The sequence below is a fragment of the Caloenas nicobarica genome, chromosome 3 (assembly GCF_036013445.1).
Source record: "Caloenas nicobarica isolate bCalNic1 chromosome 3, bCalNic1.hap1, whole genome shotgun sequence".
NCBI classification, from domain to species: Eukaryota; Metazoa; Chordata; class Aves; order Columbiformes; family Columbidae; genus Caloenas; species Caloenas nicobarica.
The window spans coordinates 64,469,253-64,484,268 of NC_088247.1; the positions used below are offsets into that span (position 1 = coordinate 64,469,253).

General features: G+C 39.2%; 1 protein-coding gene across 4 annotated transcripts in view; it reads right to left on the reverse strand.

The window, feature by feature from the left end:
• Nucleotides 1–15,016, reverse strand: part of TULP4 (TUB like protein 4) — a 159,359-nt gene that overhangs the window by 27,185 nt on the left and 117,158 nt on the right. For all 4 annotated transcript variants that reach the window (XR_010605915.1, XM_065630907.1, XM_065630905.1 and 1 more), the window contains exons 5-7: nt 12,932–13,112; nt 10,380–10,514; nt 6,333–6,499 (exon numbers count right to left, since the gene is read on the reverse strand). Coding sequence is in view for 3 of the 4 variants with exons in the window: in XM_065630907.1 (XP_065486979.1) it covers nt 6,333–6,499; nt 10,380–10,514; nt 12,932–13,112 (483 nt within the window). In the remaining variant the exon portion in view is untranslated. The remainder of the gene's footprint in view (nt 1–6,332; nt 6,500–10,379; nt 10,515–12,931; nt 13,113–15,016) is intronic.

The following is a 15,016-nucleotide window of genomic DNA, read 5'->3' on the forward strand; positions in this document are numbered from 1 at the left end:
CAATAATATTTTTCAATAACTACGCTTCCCACTCTTTTACTTGAAGGACAAGGGTATAAGTCAATTACTGCAGCAAGTCAGTTATGAACTGGCCACAGCCTTCCTTCCAAACTCTGCTGAGAAAAAAATTGAACTGCAATGTCCAATGCAAATTGTCACTCCTCATAAAGCTGCCACTTATTTGCACTGTGATAGCAAGAAAAAAAAAAAAGGAAGAAAAAAAGTTGTTGATACCTATATTGCACTTGTTAGAAAACGGACAAGCAGATTCTAGTACAGAAGAGCTTTGTTTTCCATGTTTGCACACTTGTTTTTTTCTGCCAGGAACAAGGAAATGCAGCTACAAATATAACATCTAATGATAACTTCTAATCTCACTTTGCATATAAAAATCTCATCAGGTTTTGAAAAATCTCAGCACAAACTGTAAATATCTGAATGAATTCCAGGGTTTAAATACAAACATGTAGGAAAAAAAAAATCTTGGAAAAACCCTTGAACTTCTGCACACAGATAGGATTCAGCTCTATGACAATTATATATTAGAAATACTTGGCTAAAGGACAAGAAAACAAGATGTTTTATCAGAAGAAACATTGACTGAAAACACATCTCAAAAAGTGGTCAACAAGGAGCTCTTTTGCCATGTTTTTTAGAGTGGCTGAAAGTCATCTACATCTACTCAAATCTCTACCCCCAGCTGGGATGTTGACTCCCCTTAGAAAAGCACATGGGAACGGATATTGCTGCTCAAGCTCTGTGGTTGCTTCTGTAAGTTACTCATCTGTCTCTCTCACAGGAAAGAACATAACTTATGTATCTTTTATCACGTGTATGAAGTTCAGTCAATGAAAACACTTGTTCAAGCTGATTCTCACTGTCTGCCTTGAGCTCAGAAATCCTGAGCCATGGGGCTGCCTAATGCTTGCACTAATCCCCTGTCTGCTGGCACTGGGAGTCTCACTGGTAATGAAGTAAAAATGGTATTCCAGGGCAGAAAGCCCGGCAACAAGCGAGATTTTTCTTAGGAGAAATAATCCAACTGCAAAATAGTATCTAGTGAATGGTATGCTGTAAGTAAAACTCTGATGTATGTAGTCTACTTGCTCTCACTGCTGATGTGGAGACACACATTCTTCCCTCTTCTTTTCTCAGAGAGAAGCTGGAAGGTGCAACAGCTGCAGTGCCCACTCGGCTCTTGTGAATTCTGTGTGCACATCTCTGCATCGCCATAGCATGAGTGGATGGCTGCTGGAAAGTAATGTACCTTCTTCAATCTCCTGTCTCCCATATTTACAGTGGGAATAATATTAACTAGTAAGAACTGGTGGTGATAAAAGCAAAAAAGACTACAATGTGGTCAGAAATTACCCTGCTGTGGCCTTACATGATTTTTTCACTCAGAAAACTCTTACTTGATTTGTAGATGTTCCTTATATCCTGTTTCTACTTTGCTTAGACAAGTGTTTCCATTTTCCAGTCCTGATCATGACCAATTTCTGCAGCAGTCAGAGAAGATTTTATGGCCTATATGTAAAACATCAAGGTCCTTATTGACATCCCAAAGAATGTTTCACTAGCTAGTTCTAAACTGTTGCTCTTGTTTCACTTTCTGTAAGAAAATTAACCCTTGTTGAAGCTTTATTGTCATCCAATAACAACTAAATAGGATGAATTTCAGGTGATATAAATGAAAGACAATGTTAATTCAGAAGCAACGAACCTGAACACTCTACATGAATAAATGAACACAAAGTAAGCAAGGTCAGCTCAGCTGGGTAACATAAAAGGCAGCCTCTTCTCTCAAAGCCTTTTGATCTGAATTTAACCTAAAATTGCACCCTCCTTCTCAGGTCTTAGTAAAATAGCTTTTACACAACAACCAGGTTTCTGCAAGATTATATAATCTTAAATCTATCCATTCAGATGCTGGGATGTTTCCAGTAGAGAAGCAGCCTGTGAAATGCTGTGAAGGCTACAGTTCACAGCAGCAGGTTTAGAGCAAGTGGGTCTTCTTCTCAAAGCCTCCTGGAAACCTCTCCCATAAAGATTTAACCTTTGGTACACCACTGTGAATTAGGTTTTAAAAATATTACACTGATAAAAATGTGATTGCAGTTTTTCTGCATCTAATCTTTTTGCCTATACAGCTGATTCTGGACCATACAGGGTTCAGTTCACATTTATCCTCCTTCTTCATTGCACTTGAGGTTTAATCTGTTCTTACAGCAGTTACAGAGTGGTATAAAATCATAAGATAATGTAAGTTTACTCTCGGATTATGGATGTATAAAAGAGATCAGCATCAGGGTTTCTAAATTCACGTTCTTGTTCCCCGGTCCCTTCTGGGATATATAGGAAAGAAAATTATAAAAAGTGAAGAACGAACCAAAATATAAGTCACAACTTTAAACCATCAGGATAATTTCACAGGTTTGATAAATCAGCAGTTAGGTAAATTTTGAAGTGATCCTGCAGGAGACTCCTCTGTTCAAAGTTCAGATGAGAAGTTATGAAGCAGCTGTATCCACTCAGAAGAGAGCTTTAAGAAGCATGTATGGTTAGTTGATATAATAAACACCTGTTTGCACATCAGATGAGAAATTCTGAAGTGACAGAACTGGCTCGCAGCATTTCCGGTAAAGAATTTTAGCAAGACTGTAAAACTGTCTCGAATGAGTTGATTATTCTCATCCCTGCTTGATGCCAAGGGAGGGCTATGAAGATTTAACAAATAATGTGAGAAATGAACATTCTTCCAATAAAAAATTATGAGCACCAGGGCAGCCTGCTGTTGCAATCCCATTTTTAAATGTTGAAAAAGCAAGACCATGAAAACCTGCCAGCTAAAAGAACAGGGCATGTTTTTGGTTCATCAGGTTGGTGTTCATGTACGTAAGAACAAGCATAGTAAGAGCTATGTGTTACAGAAATTGATAGTGCATTTTTTATTAGTTATCAGCTGATTGACAGCCTTTAAGATATGCTGTTTATTTATAAAATAAATAAGATATGTTCTCCATTTATAAAACCAAGTCTTTGGAGTCACAGTATAGACCCAGTTTTCATTAATTGCTTCCAATAAGACAAAGATCTGGTGTGACTTCCTGAAGTCCCTTCTGAAATGTTTTCATCATCCTTTCAAGGTTTGAAACAGTTTGATTCTGTGTATTGCCCAACCCTTACACAGCTTTTTCAGCTCTTTCCACTATATGCTGCAAATATATTCTTGCAGCATGTCAGGGTGGTAGGCTGAAGCCCAGAGCAGGCACAAGAGACACTGTTACACTCTGCTAACTCTGCCACTCTGTTTATGAGCATTATTTTTCATGCAAAGCCACTGCATTCATTTGGATACTTCTGAACAAGTTTGATCTCCCTATCTAGGGTTTTTATAGTCAGCAAACTAGGTTTATGAACCATCAAATCCTACTCCAAAGGTGAGAGCTTAAGTGAGTTAATCAAATGAGACAGTGTGCCAAAACCACACTAACGCTGGAGAAGATGGCACATAAAACACCTTGAAGGGATCCATGACAACCGTCATCATCAAGATGAGTAACCTGTAGTACCCAAATCTATTCTGCCTTGGGGTTTGCTAAGACTTTATGTTAGGTAACATTCCAGCCAAGTTGTGTTTTAGACTGAGTTTTGTTATAAATGATAAAATCTTATGTTTCCTGAATATCCCACCAAAGACAGGACAGACAAACAGCAGAAACAAAACCAGCTCAGTATATTTTACTGAGTAAATTTTCAGTGTCTGCTTTATCAAAGAATTGGGACAGAGTACCACATGGAAAATGATTTTTGCACCAGTAATCCACTATTTTCTATGCTTATTGTCGCTTTATTTTTTTACCTTTATATTCAGAAAAATGCTCATTTAGAAAAAAAAGTGCTTTCCCAGTTATGCATTTGCTTGCTTTAGAAGAAACAGTTCTAGCAGAAGAGTTTGAGACGAGGAAATTATTTTCTTTTCTTTTCTTCAATTATTTTCTTCAATAACCAGTGATGAATTTTATAAAATCCCATTACAAGGCTGACAGTCATGGTACAGAAAATGAATTAATTTACTCTGATGAATTTGTCATCAGACAAATTAGCAGGACCACTGACTCACTCTGTCACCTTTGCATATACATTTTTGGAGCAGAGGCATGGAATAACAAAAGTTACTAGCAATTTTTTTGCAACAGCAGTTTTTATCTGATTTCGTTAGTAAACCAAATACTTTGCAATGTTCTCGCATACCTGTTACTTAGCTGGTAATACCGCTAGACCAGCATTCAAATACCTAGAAGCATAAAGTCCACATGAGCAGATACAGGCATCCTTCTGAAAGACCCCTCACTTCCTCCTGTAGCTGAGTAAATATGAATTTAAATGCACTAAATAAGGAGAATAAACACTAACTAATAAGAGAAGAGGAGTGGCTCTGATTTTAGGCAGGTTTATGCACACAGTTTTTTAATAAACATACCGGTTTAAATGTTATTCTTATCCTGGTTTCTCAAAGAAATTAGACTCTATGATTGTGCTATTAAGTGGTGGTTGCCACCTCCTGCCTCCTCCATCCTTCACTTCCAGCCTGGCTTAAAACTTCCCAAGCTGTTGGCTTTTCATCTGAAGTTGACAATGGGGGAAGAAATCTCGATGATATTAAAATGCTGCAGTTTCAGTGAAAATTAGCAGCTGGAAAGAGCAGAGAGGCTCATGTTAGTATTTTCACTATGAGAAATGCTGCAGTATGAGCTTGACAGTTACCTGTTCTGTGTGGCCTGTCATTGCCCTATAAGTACTCATATAATGGCAGAATAATTAACCCTCACGTCAGCCACAACACGTGCTTTCTCCCCGCTGATTAAGTAGAGGAGAAAGGAGAAGAGCTGAAAATATGGAAAGAAGTTGAAGGGATACAGGAAGAACTAGAGGAGATTAAGGTATTTAAATGAAGGAGAATTTGAGGTTACTGGGAACAAAGCAGTAAGAGAAGAGCCTGCACACACGCACACCTTAAGGCAACCTGACCCCATCAGTTTTGATGCTCAAATCACAATTTGATTTCACAGCTTGACCCCAGAGCGCTACACTGGTTTAAGGGCTAATGTGGACATACTGTATTCTGGTACTGAAGCAACAGAATGAGGTTTGCTTTTTACCTGGTCTGGCAATACGCAACACGGGTATAAATATGTCTTCTCCATAATCAATCCAGAGAGGCAAGGGCTATGCTACTTTGCTGAAAGGGCTGTGTTTAAGACAATAAAGCAGTGGGTATTGATAAGTCCTCTAGGTACCTAAATCAGCACTACATATCACTGTATGTATTTAGGTTGGCTTTAGAGACCATTATTTTATACATTACAAAATTAAAGAATTCTATCTAAATTAGAGTGCTAATGTTAATAAGCAGAGGTTAATGCTAAATATAGGCAAACACAAAAGCTTAGCAGCTGGTTTACTATGTCATCCTTTTGTATCCATCCCAGATCAGGGTACTGAAAAAGAAATGATAATAAATGGTATCATCATTAAACATAAAGTAAACATATCTGTAGCATTTTCCTTCACTTTTAGATTTCAAAGCTATTATAAATTGATTAAGTTTCAATAGTACAGTCAGAAATCGGAAGGGAGTCATCTCTGTTCTGCGGAAAATGAAATAAACTGTGGAGTGACATTCCGTTGGGTTCTGAAGTATCAGCAAGACCTATGAGGCATGTTGTGCTACCAAGCAGCACACAGACCATGTGTTGACATTTACTTGTCAAGTAACAGGACTGAGGTTACACTGAAAGTCTGTACAGAAGGTGGGAACAGAAACAAGACTTTTTGATTCATTCTCCTCCATTTGATGCTATAAAAAGTAAAATATTGCACTCAGCTTAACTGATTGTACGTTAGAAAATTACAGCAATAACAAAGAGAGAATAACCTTGTAGTTATGATACTGGACTTTGAATATTTTTGTCTAGCACTTGTCTCTGCTACAACATCAAGCAAGTTACCTAGTTTTTTCTCCTCAGTCACTTATCCATAAAACAACAGAATTTCCTTTTTCTATCTTGGCCATTCCTGGCCCAGTGGTTTTGGGAAACAGATTGTTTCTCCTTATATATTTGCCCAATACCTAGCACAATGGGCCACAGAATCAGATGCACTCTTGGATGTCTACCTTAATGCAAACAGTATTTTTATCTATATCATATTTTAGAGTGTGTTAAGGATGTTTTGCAACCCTTTTCACATTGCAGGTCTACACCAACAAGCTGATGTGGGAAAAGCACGTCAGCAAAGCATTGAGAACTGACTTTAAAAATACCTCCTACCTGCACAGGTGTCTCCAGAGTGTAGATATGTTCCCCACGCACATTGTAGAACTTGACGAGTGCGCTTTTTAACAGGGAACCGTTGCTGAGGTCAAGCAGCTGGCTTTGCTTCTCCATGCCTGCTACTGCAAGTAGGTCTCCCTGTGTGCACCACTGTACCACCACATCTGAAATCACAAAGATGGTTTGCAGTAATCACTGATTCAAATCACTAAGAACAGCATTCCCAGATGCTGCAAAATGACTTGAACAGCTAAATCATGCTCTCAGAAGTTACTTAAGTACTTAGAAACCTAAATCCTTTCATTAAGATAGTAAAAAATATGCTGCATATGCACTTCCAAGCATGACGTTATTTTGTAAATTGCAAAAAATGTGTAAAAACCTTCCTCTGTGGTGAGTCTAGAATGTAATCGGGGGTTGTTCCTAAGTACCTAAGGATAAGAATTTATTAGGGATGTTAAAAATTATGTGGAAGATCCTACACAGATCTCTGGGGTAAAGAAGTGGAATCAAGTTCATAGGCAGATAAATAATCTCACTAAGAGAGCAGCAAAGAATATTTGTCTGGAAAACCCTACAGTGCAAAAAAAGCAGCATATTTAGTGAGGCCTCATGTTCTCACTGGCTGTGAATATAACTTTTAGTATGACTCAAACTAAAGTTATGGTTTAGTATAACATCAAACTAGAACGACTTTCAGATTTTTGTTCATAAATACATATGGCCTCCATGTCATAGGTTTTCTTTTGACACCTGACTTGTGAAAATCTACTCATCTGTCTAGCAGGAGTTTGCCAGAAGCACACAGGGATTGCTTACTCTCTCATATACATGGATATGAATATATATATCAGTTACTTTTCCTACAGGCACCTCATGATGAGGAACGCCCACAGCGAAATTTGAGGATACTAATTTCAAACCCTTCTATCCTCCAGTGACTTGTCACACTGCAACAAGAGCACTAAAACAGTATTTTGTGTTCCTGCTTGTGCTTCAGAGGCAGATTTGCATGTGCAAGGAATACTGAGCTACTCTTTAAATCTTTTTACTCTAAAATCAGAGGTGAAAGGCAGCGATTTTATGCTGAGACAAAGTGGAGGTAAAGACAAAACTTTTGTGCTCTAGGATGCTCAATCTGCCAAGAACCTTTTGAAGACATTTGTGGGCGAGAAGCTGTCTTCAAATGAAGAAGCAGAAGAGAAATGAGAGTTGCCAGGAAGGATCTCAAAATTGTTTCAAGTTGTCAACTTGTCATTTTCAGGGACTTTTATGTGAAATTTAAAATAGTTTTGTATTATTTCAACTTTCTGATATTTCTCACGGGAATTGTCCTTCTGTACCTATCAGAGGCAAGATGCATGTTCCTCAAGATAATTTTTTCACAGCTAGGCATTGTATGCCTCTTTTTCTTCCTCTTAGTCCTCAGGCCTCTAAATAATCTACAGTGGAATTTAATTCATCTTTCTCAGAGAGTATAACAACAGGCGGGTTAGAAATCTACACATGCTGATCAACTCCACTTGTGTTCACTGGCTTAACTACATAATTACCAAAGTGAAAAAACAATCTCCTTTGGATACATGTCTTCGGGTAAAACTTTCAGTCAATCCCCATTCCAAGAGGAATAGGAGCAATTACTGCATCCAGCAGTTTTCTTTCTCTCTCTCAAATCTCCTAGATTTAGGTGCTGCAAAGGCAGCGAAGGGCTGGATGTGGGCTGCAGCATCCCCCTGGGACAGCGTGGCTCTATGCTAACGGCATCTCCAACGACTATCAAACCTTGATGTGAAATAGCTCAACGGATAACTAGGTCTCAGCACAAGCACAGAGATTGAAAACCAGATGGAGGTTTCATCTAGGGTAACGGTCTGCAAGTGAATCAGTGGATCAGTCACCCCACAAAACTACTTGCCAGCCACTACAGGCATGTGTATCAGCGAACTTCGAATAGACTCTGAATGTGCAATAGCTCTGCAGGTAGTTGTTGCAGCTAACTAGTACAACTAGGAGATGTAGTTCAGCAGTCCTGCAGGTAGCAGTGCCCTGAAAATCACTGAGTTAAAAAGCTTAAAAAAGAAAGGATACAACTGAACAGTTCAGGACCTCCACTAGAACTGACAAAACTTCCAGAAGCATTCAAGCTGGATAAAAAGAACTTGTATTTGGATAATGAAATTCTCGTCCAACGGCAAAAGTTTTTCTGTGTCAGTTTAATATAAATATTCCCAGTAAAATGACAGCTATTCAAAGCTAGTAGAATGACAAAAATATATTGTAATTGCTTGAAATAGTTTTATAGCTGCCTGCTTCAAAAACACGTGGAATAGACTACAGCAACCATAAAGACAAGGACATCTGCTGCAGAGACCACAAAGCAATACTTTGAGATTTCAAACAAAACCACATGAATTAAGACTTGCAAACAATATGGAAAACAATCCATTCTCAGAATACGAAGTGGCTGGAGAGGATGAAGATCCTGAGCTGGTGGTTTTGCACATTCTTGCATGTTACAAAAGGCAGTGAAATTACGGTCACTTGAAAAAAATGTTGATAAGAAGATACAGAAAATGTGTACCTCTATATAAAATTATATGTAAAATACTTTCCACTGTACAGTGCTTCAAAACAACAGACAGTGATATCCCAAGCACAATTCTCTGTCTTGCACATACTCCCAATCCAGCAGTATGTTGCACAGTTTTCATCTACTGATGAAAACTATGTAGTCCAGTTTACAATTCATAAAAATATTTCTACTCTAGCTTGCACATTAATATTTTGCTAGAGGAGGGTGATGTAATTAAGAGATCTTTTTTCCATTAGCAAAAGTCAACAGGGAAAGAGAAAGAGAACCAGGACAGACAACCTCAGCAAGACAGAGCCCTGCAAGCCTAAACAGAGAATAAGACGGGGTTCGTTTCTCCTACTGTTTCCAGCTGAAAGCTGGACTAGATGACAACTCAAGACTACTCCCCATTCTATTTACTATAATTCTGTAGAGATGCTGGGCAGACCCTTTGGTGGATATCACAAGAGCTTCTCCAAACTGGCTGCAGTTTCCCAGATTTCAGGCATCCTTTTGGCTGAAGAAGTTTTCTGGATCATAGGGCTGCCTCATGATGCTACATTTTGCCAGCCATGCACTTCTTGTGTTGGCACAGATGGAAGCAGGAGTGGAAAAGAAACCTCAACAGTGATTTTTCTACCTCCTAAGACTACCCTACATAGCGGATCATCCAAAAACTATTGTGCTGGTGTTAGGGCAACTTTTCACACAAAATATCCCACTGTTACAGAACAGCGAAGAGTCTGCTCCAATAGCTTTTTTTTTTCATCCAATATATGACTAATTTACCTGTGGAGATGAAAAAGAATCAATGGAACTTATTTTTAAATACGTGCTTATGTGATGTAGTTAACTAAAACTTCTCTCCAGGCAAAGCACTGTAAATTGTACCGAGAGTGCTGGCAAAGTAAGGGATGTTTTTGATAGGTAAGAAGAGTAAAAATTTCAAGGTGAATTAAAGATTCTACATGGAATACTCATCTTACAAACATTCATCCACATCACTTAGCAAGACATGTAGTAATTAATCAGTGGAATTTTCCTTCTCTCACAATAACTTGCCTCTTGATAATTAATAATTCTAGCAAGTTTCCCAAATCTGTGGGAATCAAAGCAGCATTGTGATTCACACCTGGTTACCAAAACCATGGGAGGAGACCTTGTGAATTAGAAAATGGAAAGGAAGTGTTACATAGCAGGGGCATTCACACAAACCATAAACATACTAGCACATTCAGCTGAAAAACAGCATACAGATCAATTTGTTCTACAAAACTGCCAGAAAAACACGATCTCAAAAATTTAAACACTTTTTCAAACACACGCCAGCAGGTGTCACTGCCAGAAATGGCAATAACGGTGGTCAAATTCTGGGTTAGGAGACAACCACAATAACATAACCCATACACACATCATCAAAAATACAAGAAAAACAGAGCATAGGAAGGGGCTGAAATGGCTTCTTTTTGTACCTTTCAACCCTGAGCGGATGATAGTAGGAGATAAGTCGTCATAATTGTTCATTAAACTGATGTCTCCTGACGTGAAGCTGACAGTAAGTAGTGGCTTGGTGTTCTGCACTGGGACTGGATATGCAGCTGGTCCATCTGCAAAAACAAGGCTCTGGAGTGAGCAAAAAGCAAACAACCACAAGTAATTACACCCACGCTGAAACACACTGTACTGCAGCCTACCGACATCAGGAGTGGTTCCAAGACTCAAACCCTGACTATTTATTTCTGCAATGCTTATGGACAAAAGCAAGGCAGGTTTAGGTAGCTGGTTTGTCTGCTTCCATGAAACCCCAATGTTTTTACTTCATGAATTTTTTACTGCAGTATATCCAGAGTGATTTATACATATACTATTATGTTACACAGTGGTGGTTTTCAATCTTTCTCCACTGTCAACTCCCCAAAGTCTCCACAAATTGAAAACCAATGTTTTGGAAGGCTTCCTTGGGACTCAAGTTGAAAACCAGTGTAATAAAGAATATAATCACATTAAAAGCTATTGGTTAGATACACTTTCTGCTTGGGTAAGTGCTAGGGACTCCTCCTGAAGACACGTAGAGACCTTATAAGAACTTCAAGGGAACACACTGACCTTTCACAAATTACTGTATTCTAAATGTTAAGAGCTAGGCAGCAGCATGAAAAGTTACGTGCCATTTTGCATACCAGGAGTGCACTGGTGCACTCAAAGATACAGATGAGCCCAAACGGAAACATGGCTCTAAAACCATTTCTACAAAATCTCTGCCTCTCTGGGCGTTTTTCAGTATTCACTGAAATTCCCTTGTTCAATTACTTAATGACCAATATCACCATCCGTAGCACCCGCTGTTTAACTCTTCTTGTTTACAAGTTCTGACAGGAGATGCCGCTGGCCCCTGATAAAGTGCCTCTCAAGGCCCAGCCAGCAACCTTACAGTCAACAAAAATGGCACAGCCAGTTCAGAGTGGTATTGCTTCCTGAACTTGTAAAAAAGCTGATCGAAAAGCACTTTGGAGAAAGAAGTCTAGTAATTACCATCTCCGTGTGTATATAATTTGATAAGAAAAACTCGTCAAACTTCCAAGCCTTCCTACACATCTGTGTGAGTCAAAGGTTTGTCACCTTTGAGAGGTTTATGCTGCATCTGCTCTAAAGAAAACATATCATGTTTGGGTAATCATTAAATTAGGCTTGTAGGCTTGTAATGAGTCCACCCACCCCCCCGCCTGACTCAGAAAAAGCCAGCACATTTGGATCATTTAAGTTCTTATCTGTGTACTTTGCAGCTTCACCATCCTCCAACTGGAATCTCAGTATTTTTAAAAAGCAATGAAAAAACACTATTTAATGTTGTTCCTGTCTTGCTTTAGAAACTTGCTAGGAAATTTGAATTTACTCTAAGGCAAGAAATCTCACCCAGTACCAAAAGTGAGGCATGAAAGCCAAAACAAAACTCTCTTTAGAAAGATGCAAACATTTTAATAGATGATCACATTATCTTCTATCATTATTTTTTAAATACATATGCTTATTAAATTGACACATACACACATGATTTTGAAAAAAGCATATTTTTTGACTGAGTCCAAACTAGAGCTAAAACTGCAAGAGTCCTCAGTTCTGTGGTTCAGATCTGAGATGCAGATTCATAATATTTCTAGCTATTATGTATTTAAATTTGTCACTGTACAATCACTGTTATCTTAGTCCTTAATTTAGGCCCCCCTACGTCTTTGCTATTGATTTCCAAAGAGATTAAAACAAAAACATTTCACTCATTGAGTTATATTTATACTTAAGGGGAGAGAAGGATTTCTTCCTGACCCTCAAACTGGCAATGTGCACTGAAACATGGGAATTATTAACTCCAGACAGCTTCAGTCACCCTTCTTCTACCCTGTGTAATTGCAAGAAAAATTTTCATTTCCAATCCTTCTGTGAAATTTATTGAGCTCTTTATGTCAGGACTATCAAGGAATGGGACTACGATGATAAGCATTATCTCTGCTTCATAGGTTTTCTTTAAAACTAAAGATGTAGTACTTTCTGCTATGTCTAGTACTGATGTCTTTTCACACGAATCTATGTAATAACGCATTAACTTCAGTGGCTGCCCTCTGGCTGCCTCCACACATATGGACCACTGCAATTTGTCACATCTGCTTATCAGTGAAACCTGATATGCCCCTATCTAGTGTTTTTCACCCTCACTAAAAACTTTGTGCTTTGTGTTGTTATCTCATTTGTGCAAAAAGAGGCAGAGCAGCACAGATGAGGTGTGACCTGCAGCAAGCCACACAGCGAGGCTGGCCTGGTGGCAGAGCCGGGAATGAACCCACTCCCCCATAGCAGCCCTTTGCTGCATCCCCCACACTATCTGCACAGGAACCCACCATCTTTTAGCTTCTACCAGCTTGAAAACATGGACATCCTACTGCTTCAGTACAGCATGACCACTCCCTGGCGTTTGAGATACCTTCATGAGGGCCTGTGAACCTGCGGCAGAAGGACATGCACACACTACTACCTTGTGGTGGGGAATAGTCGTCAGAGTCCGTGTCACTCTCACTGCTGTCCTCCACCAGGAAGCTGGGGTAGTTCCAGGACATGCTGAGGATCCCATCTGACTCATGAAGGAGCACGTGGGCCAGCATTCGGCCATGGCAGTCCATGACGATAACCTGTCCATCAGCAGTGCCAAACAGTACCTGAAAATAACAGAACAGCCTTCAGTCCCACCAAACCTCAGCCACTGTACCCTCCTTCAAATGCATCTTGTAACTAACCTAGCTACACTGGAAATTAATTGAAAGCAAAGCAGTCAGGGGTGTGAAACGGTGCCACAATAGGACATCACAATCACAGATGTATATAAAGAATGAAGTCAAAGCACCGGGGTCTACGAGGTAAGTTCCTGAAATCTGTGAGCAAGTCACGTTTCACAGTGTGGTGCATTTTATTCCATTTAATATGAGCCATTACACTTTATTTTAACTTGGCCATTACTATCACCAAAGTGAGCTGGCAGAAGGGCTACCACAGATTCTGCAGTACTCTTGGATTATACAGAAACTTCTAGAATTGGTGGCAGAAACCAAGGTATGTATCAGTCATACCAATATCAAAAGGCACAGCTGATAAAAATGAGGTCTTAGCATTTTCAAACAGCTTGTGAGAAATAGAAAGTTGAACAGAGAAGGACAGGTTATTCAGTTGATGAGCTGAGAGAAGGTAGGAGAACGTCTCCCAAAATCAGAGGCAAAAAGCAACATGATCAGTCAACTGGGAGTACATTATTATAGCCCAAGAGGAAGGCAGTGTGTTACACATTCAGGAAGAGATGAAGAGCTTCTACCCACCATTTCAAACACAAAATGGATAACACAATTATTTTTTCTTGCCCCTAAACTACTCTGTAGCCAATGTATGCTGACTGAAGTCAGACTGACGGGAACCTACAATTTTTTTTTTATAAGCATTTTCAGTCTTCAGGCTTTAAGCAAGTTAAGATCCTGTATATGTGATTAATTTTAGAAAAACACCAGGAAATAAGGATTAGTAAATCCATAAAACAATAAATGCATTAGCCAAGGCTGCTGCTTCTATCATGTAATTCTATATGAGGCAAATAATGTTTTAAAGCAAGTTTAAAGGCACTCATAAACTTGAAAACTAGCCAGCATTAATACTGGTGCATGTAAATTTAAGATTCTAATAATTATATGCTAAGATCAAAAATTAATCTAGCCTTATACCTTATCTGTAACAGTGGTCAAGTGTTTGGGGAAGAGTAAGAGATTAGGATGCACTAAACAGGCACCTCCTCTGCATACTCATGTAGCTTCCAGCAAAAAATACTGCCTCTTCTTTGATAATTGATCACAGAATCACAAAATGTTAGGGGTTGGAAGGGACCTCAAAAGATCATCTAGTCCAATCCCCCTGCCGGAGCAGGAACACCTAGATGAGGTTACACAGGAATGTGTCTAGGCGGGTTTTGAATGTCTCCAGAGAAGGAGAATCCACAACCTCCCTGGGCAGCCTGTTCCAGTGTTCTGTCACCCTCACTGAGAAGAAGTTTCTTCTCATATTTAAGTGGAACCTCTTGTGTTCCAGTTTGAACCCAGTACCCCTTGTCTTGCTGTTGGTTGTCACCGAGAAGAGCCTGGCTCCATCCTCGTGACACCCACCCTTTATATATTTATAACCATTAATGAGGTCTCCCCTCAGTCTCCTCTTCTCCAAGCTAAAGAGACCCAGCTCCCTCAGCCTCTCCTCATAAGGGAGATGCTCCACTCCATCATCTTTCACTTGGTAACCTTTATCTCTTAACACTGGAAATAAATACAGAATAATTGTTCCCTATTTACATTCTTAACATTGGTCACAATTTTATAGACTTCTATTACTTAATTCCTTTGTCTTCTCTTTTCCAAGCTGATTAGTTGTGGACTACTTAGGATCTCCCTGTACAGTTGTTGTTCAAAGCATTTGTTGACCTCTGCTGTGAGAGGCCTTCATTTCTGTCTTCCTTCTGAGATGTTGTGCCAGACTTGCAGCATTCAAACTGCATTATATCAGACTTAGACAACAGCACTCACCTAGGAAGCAA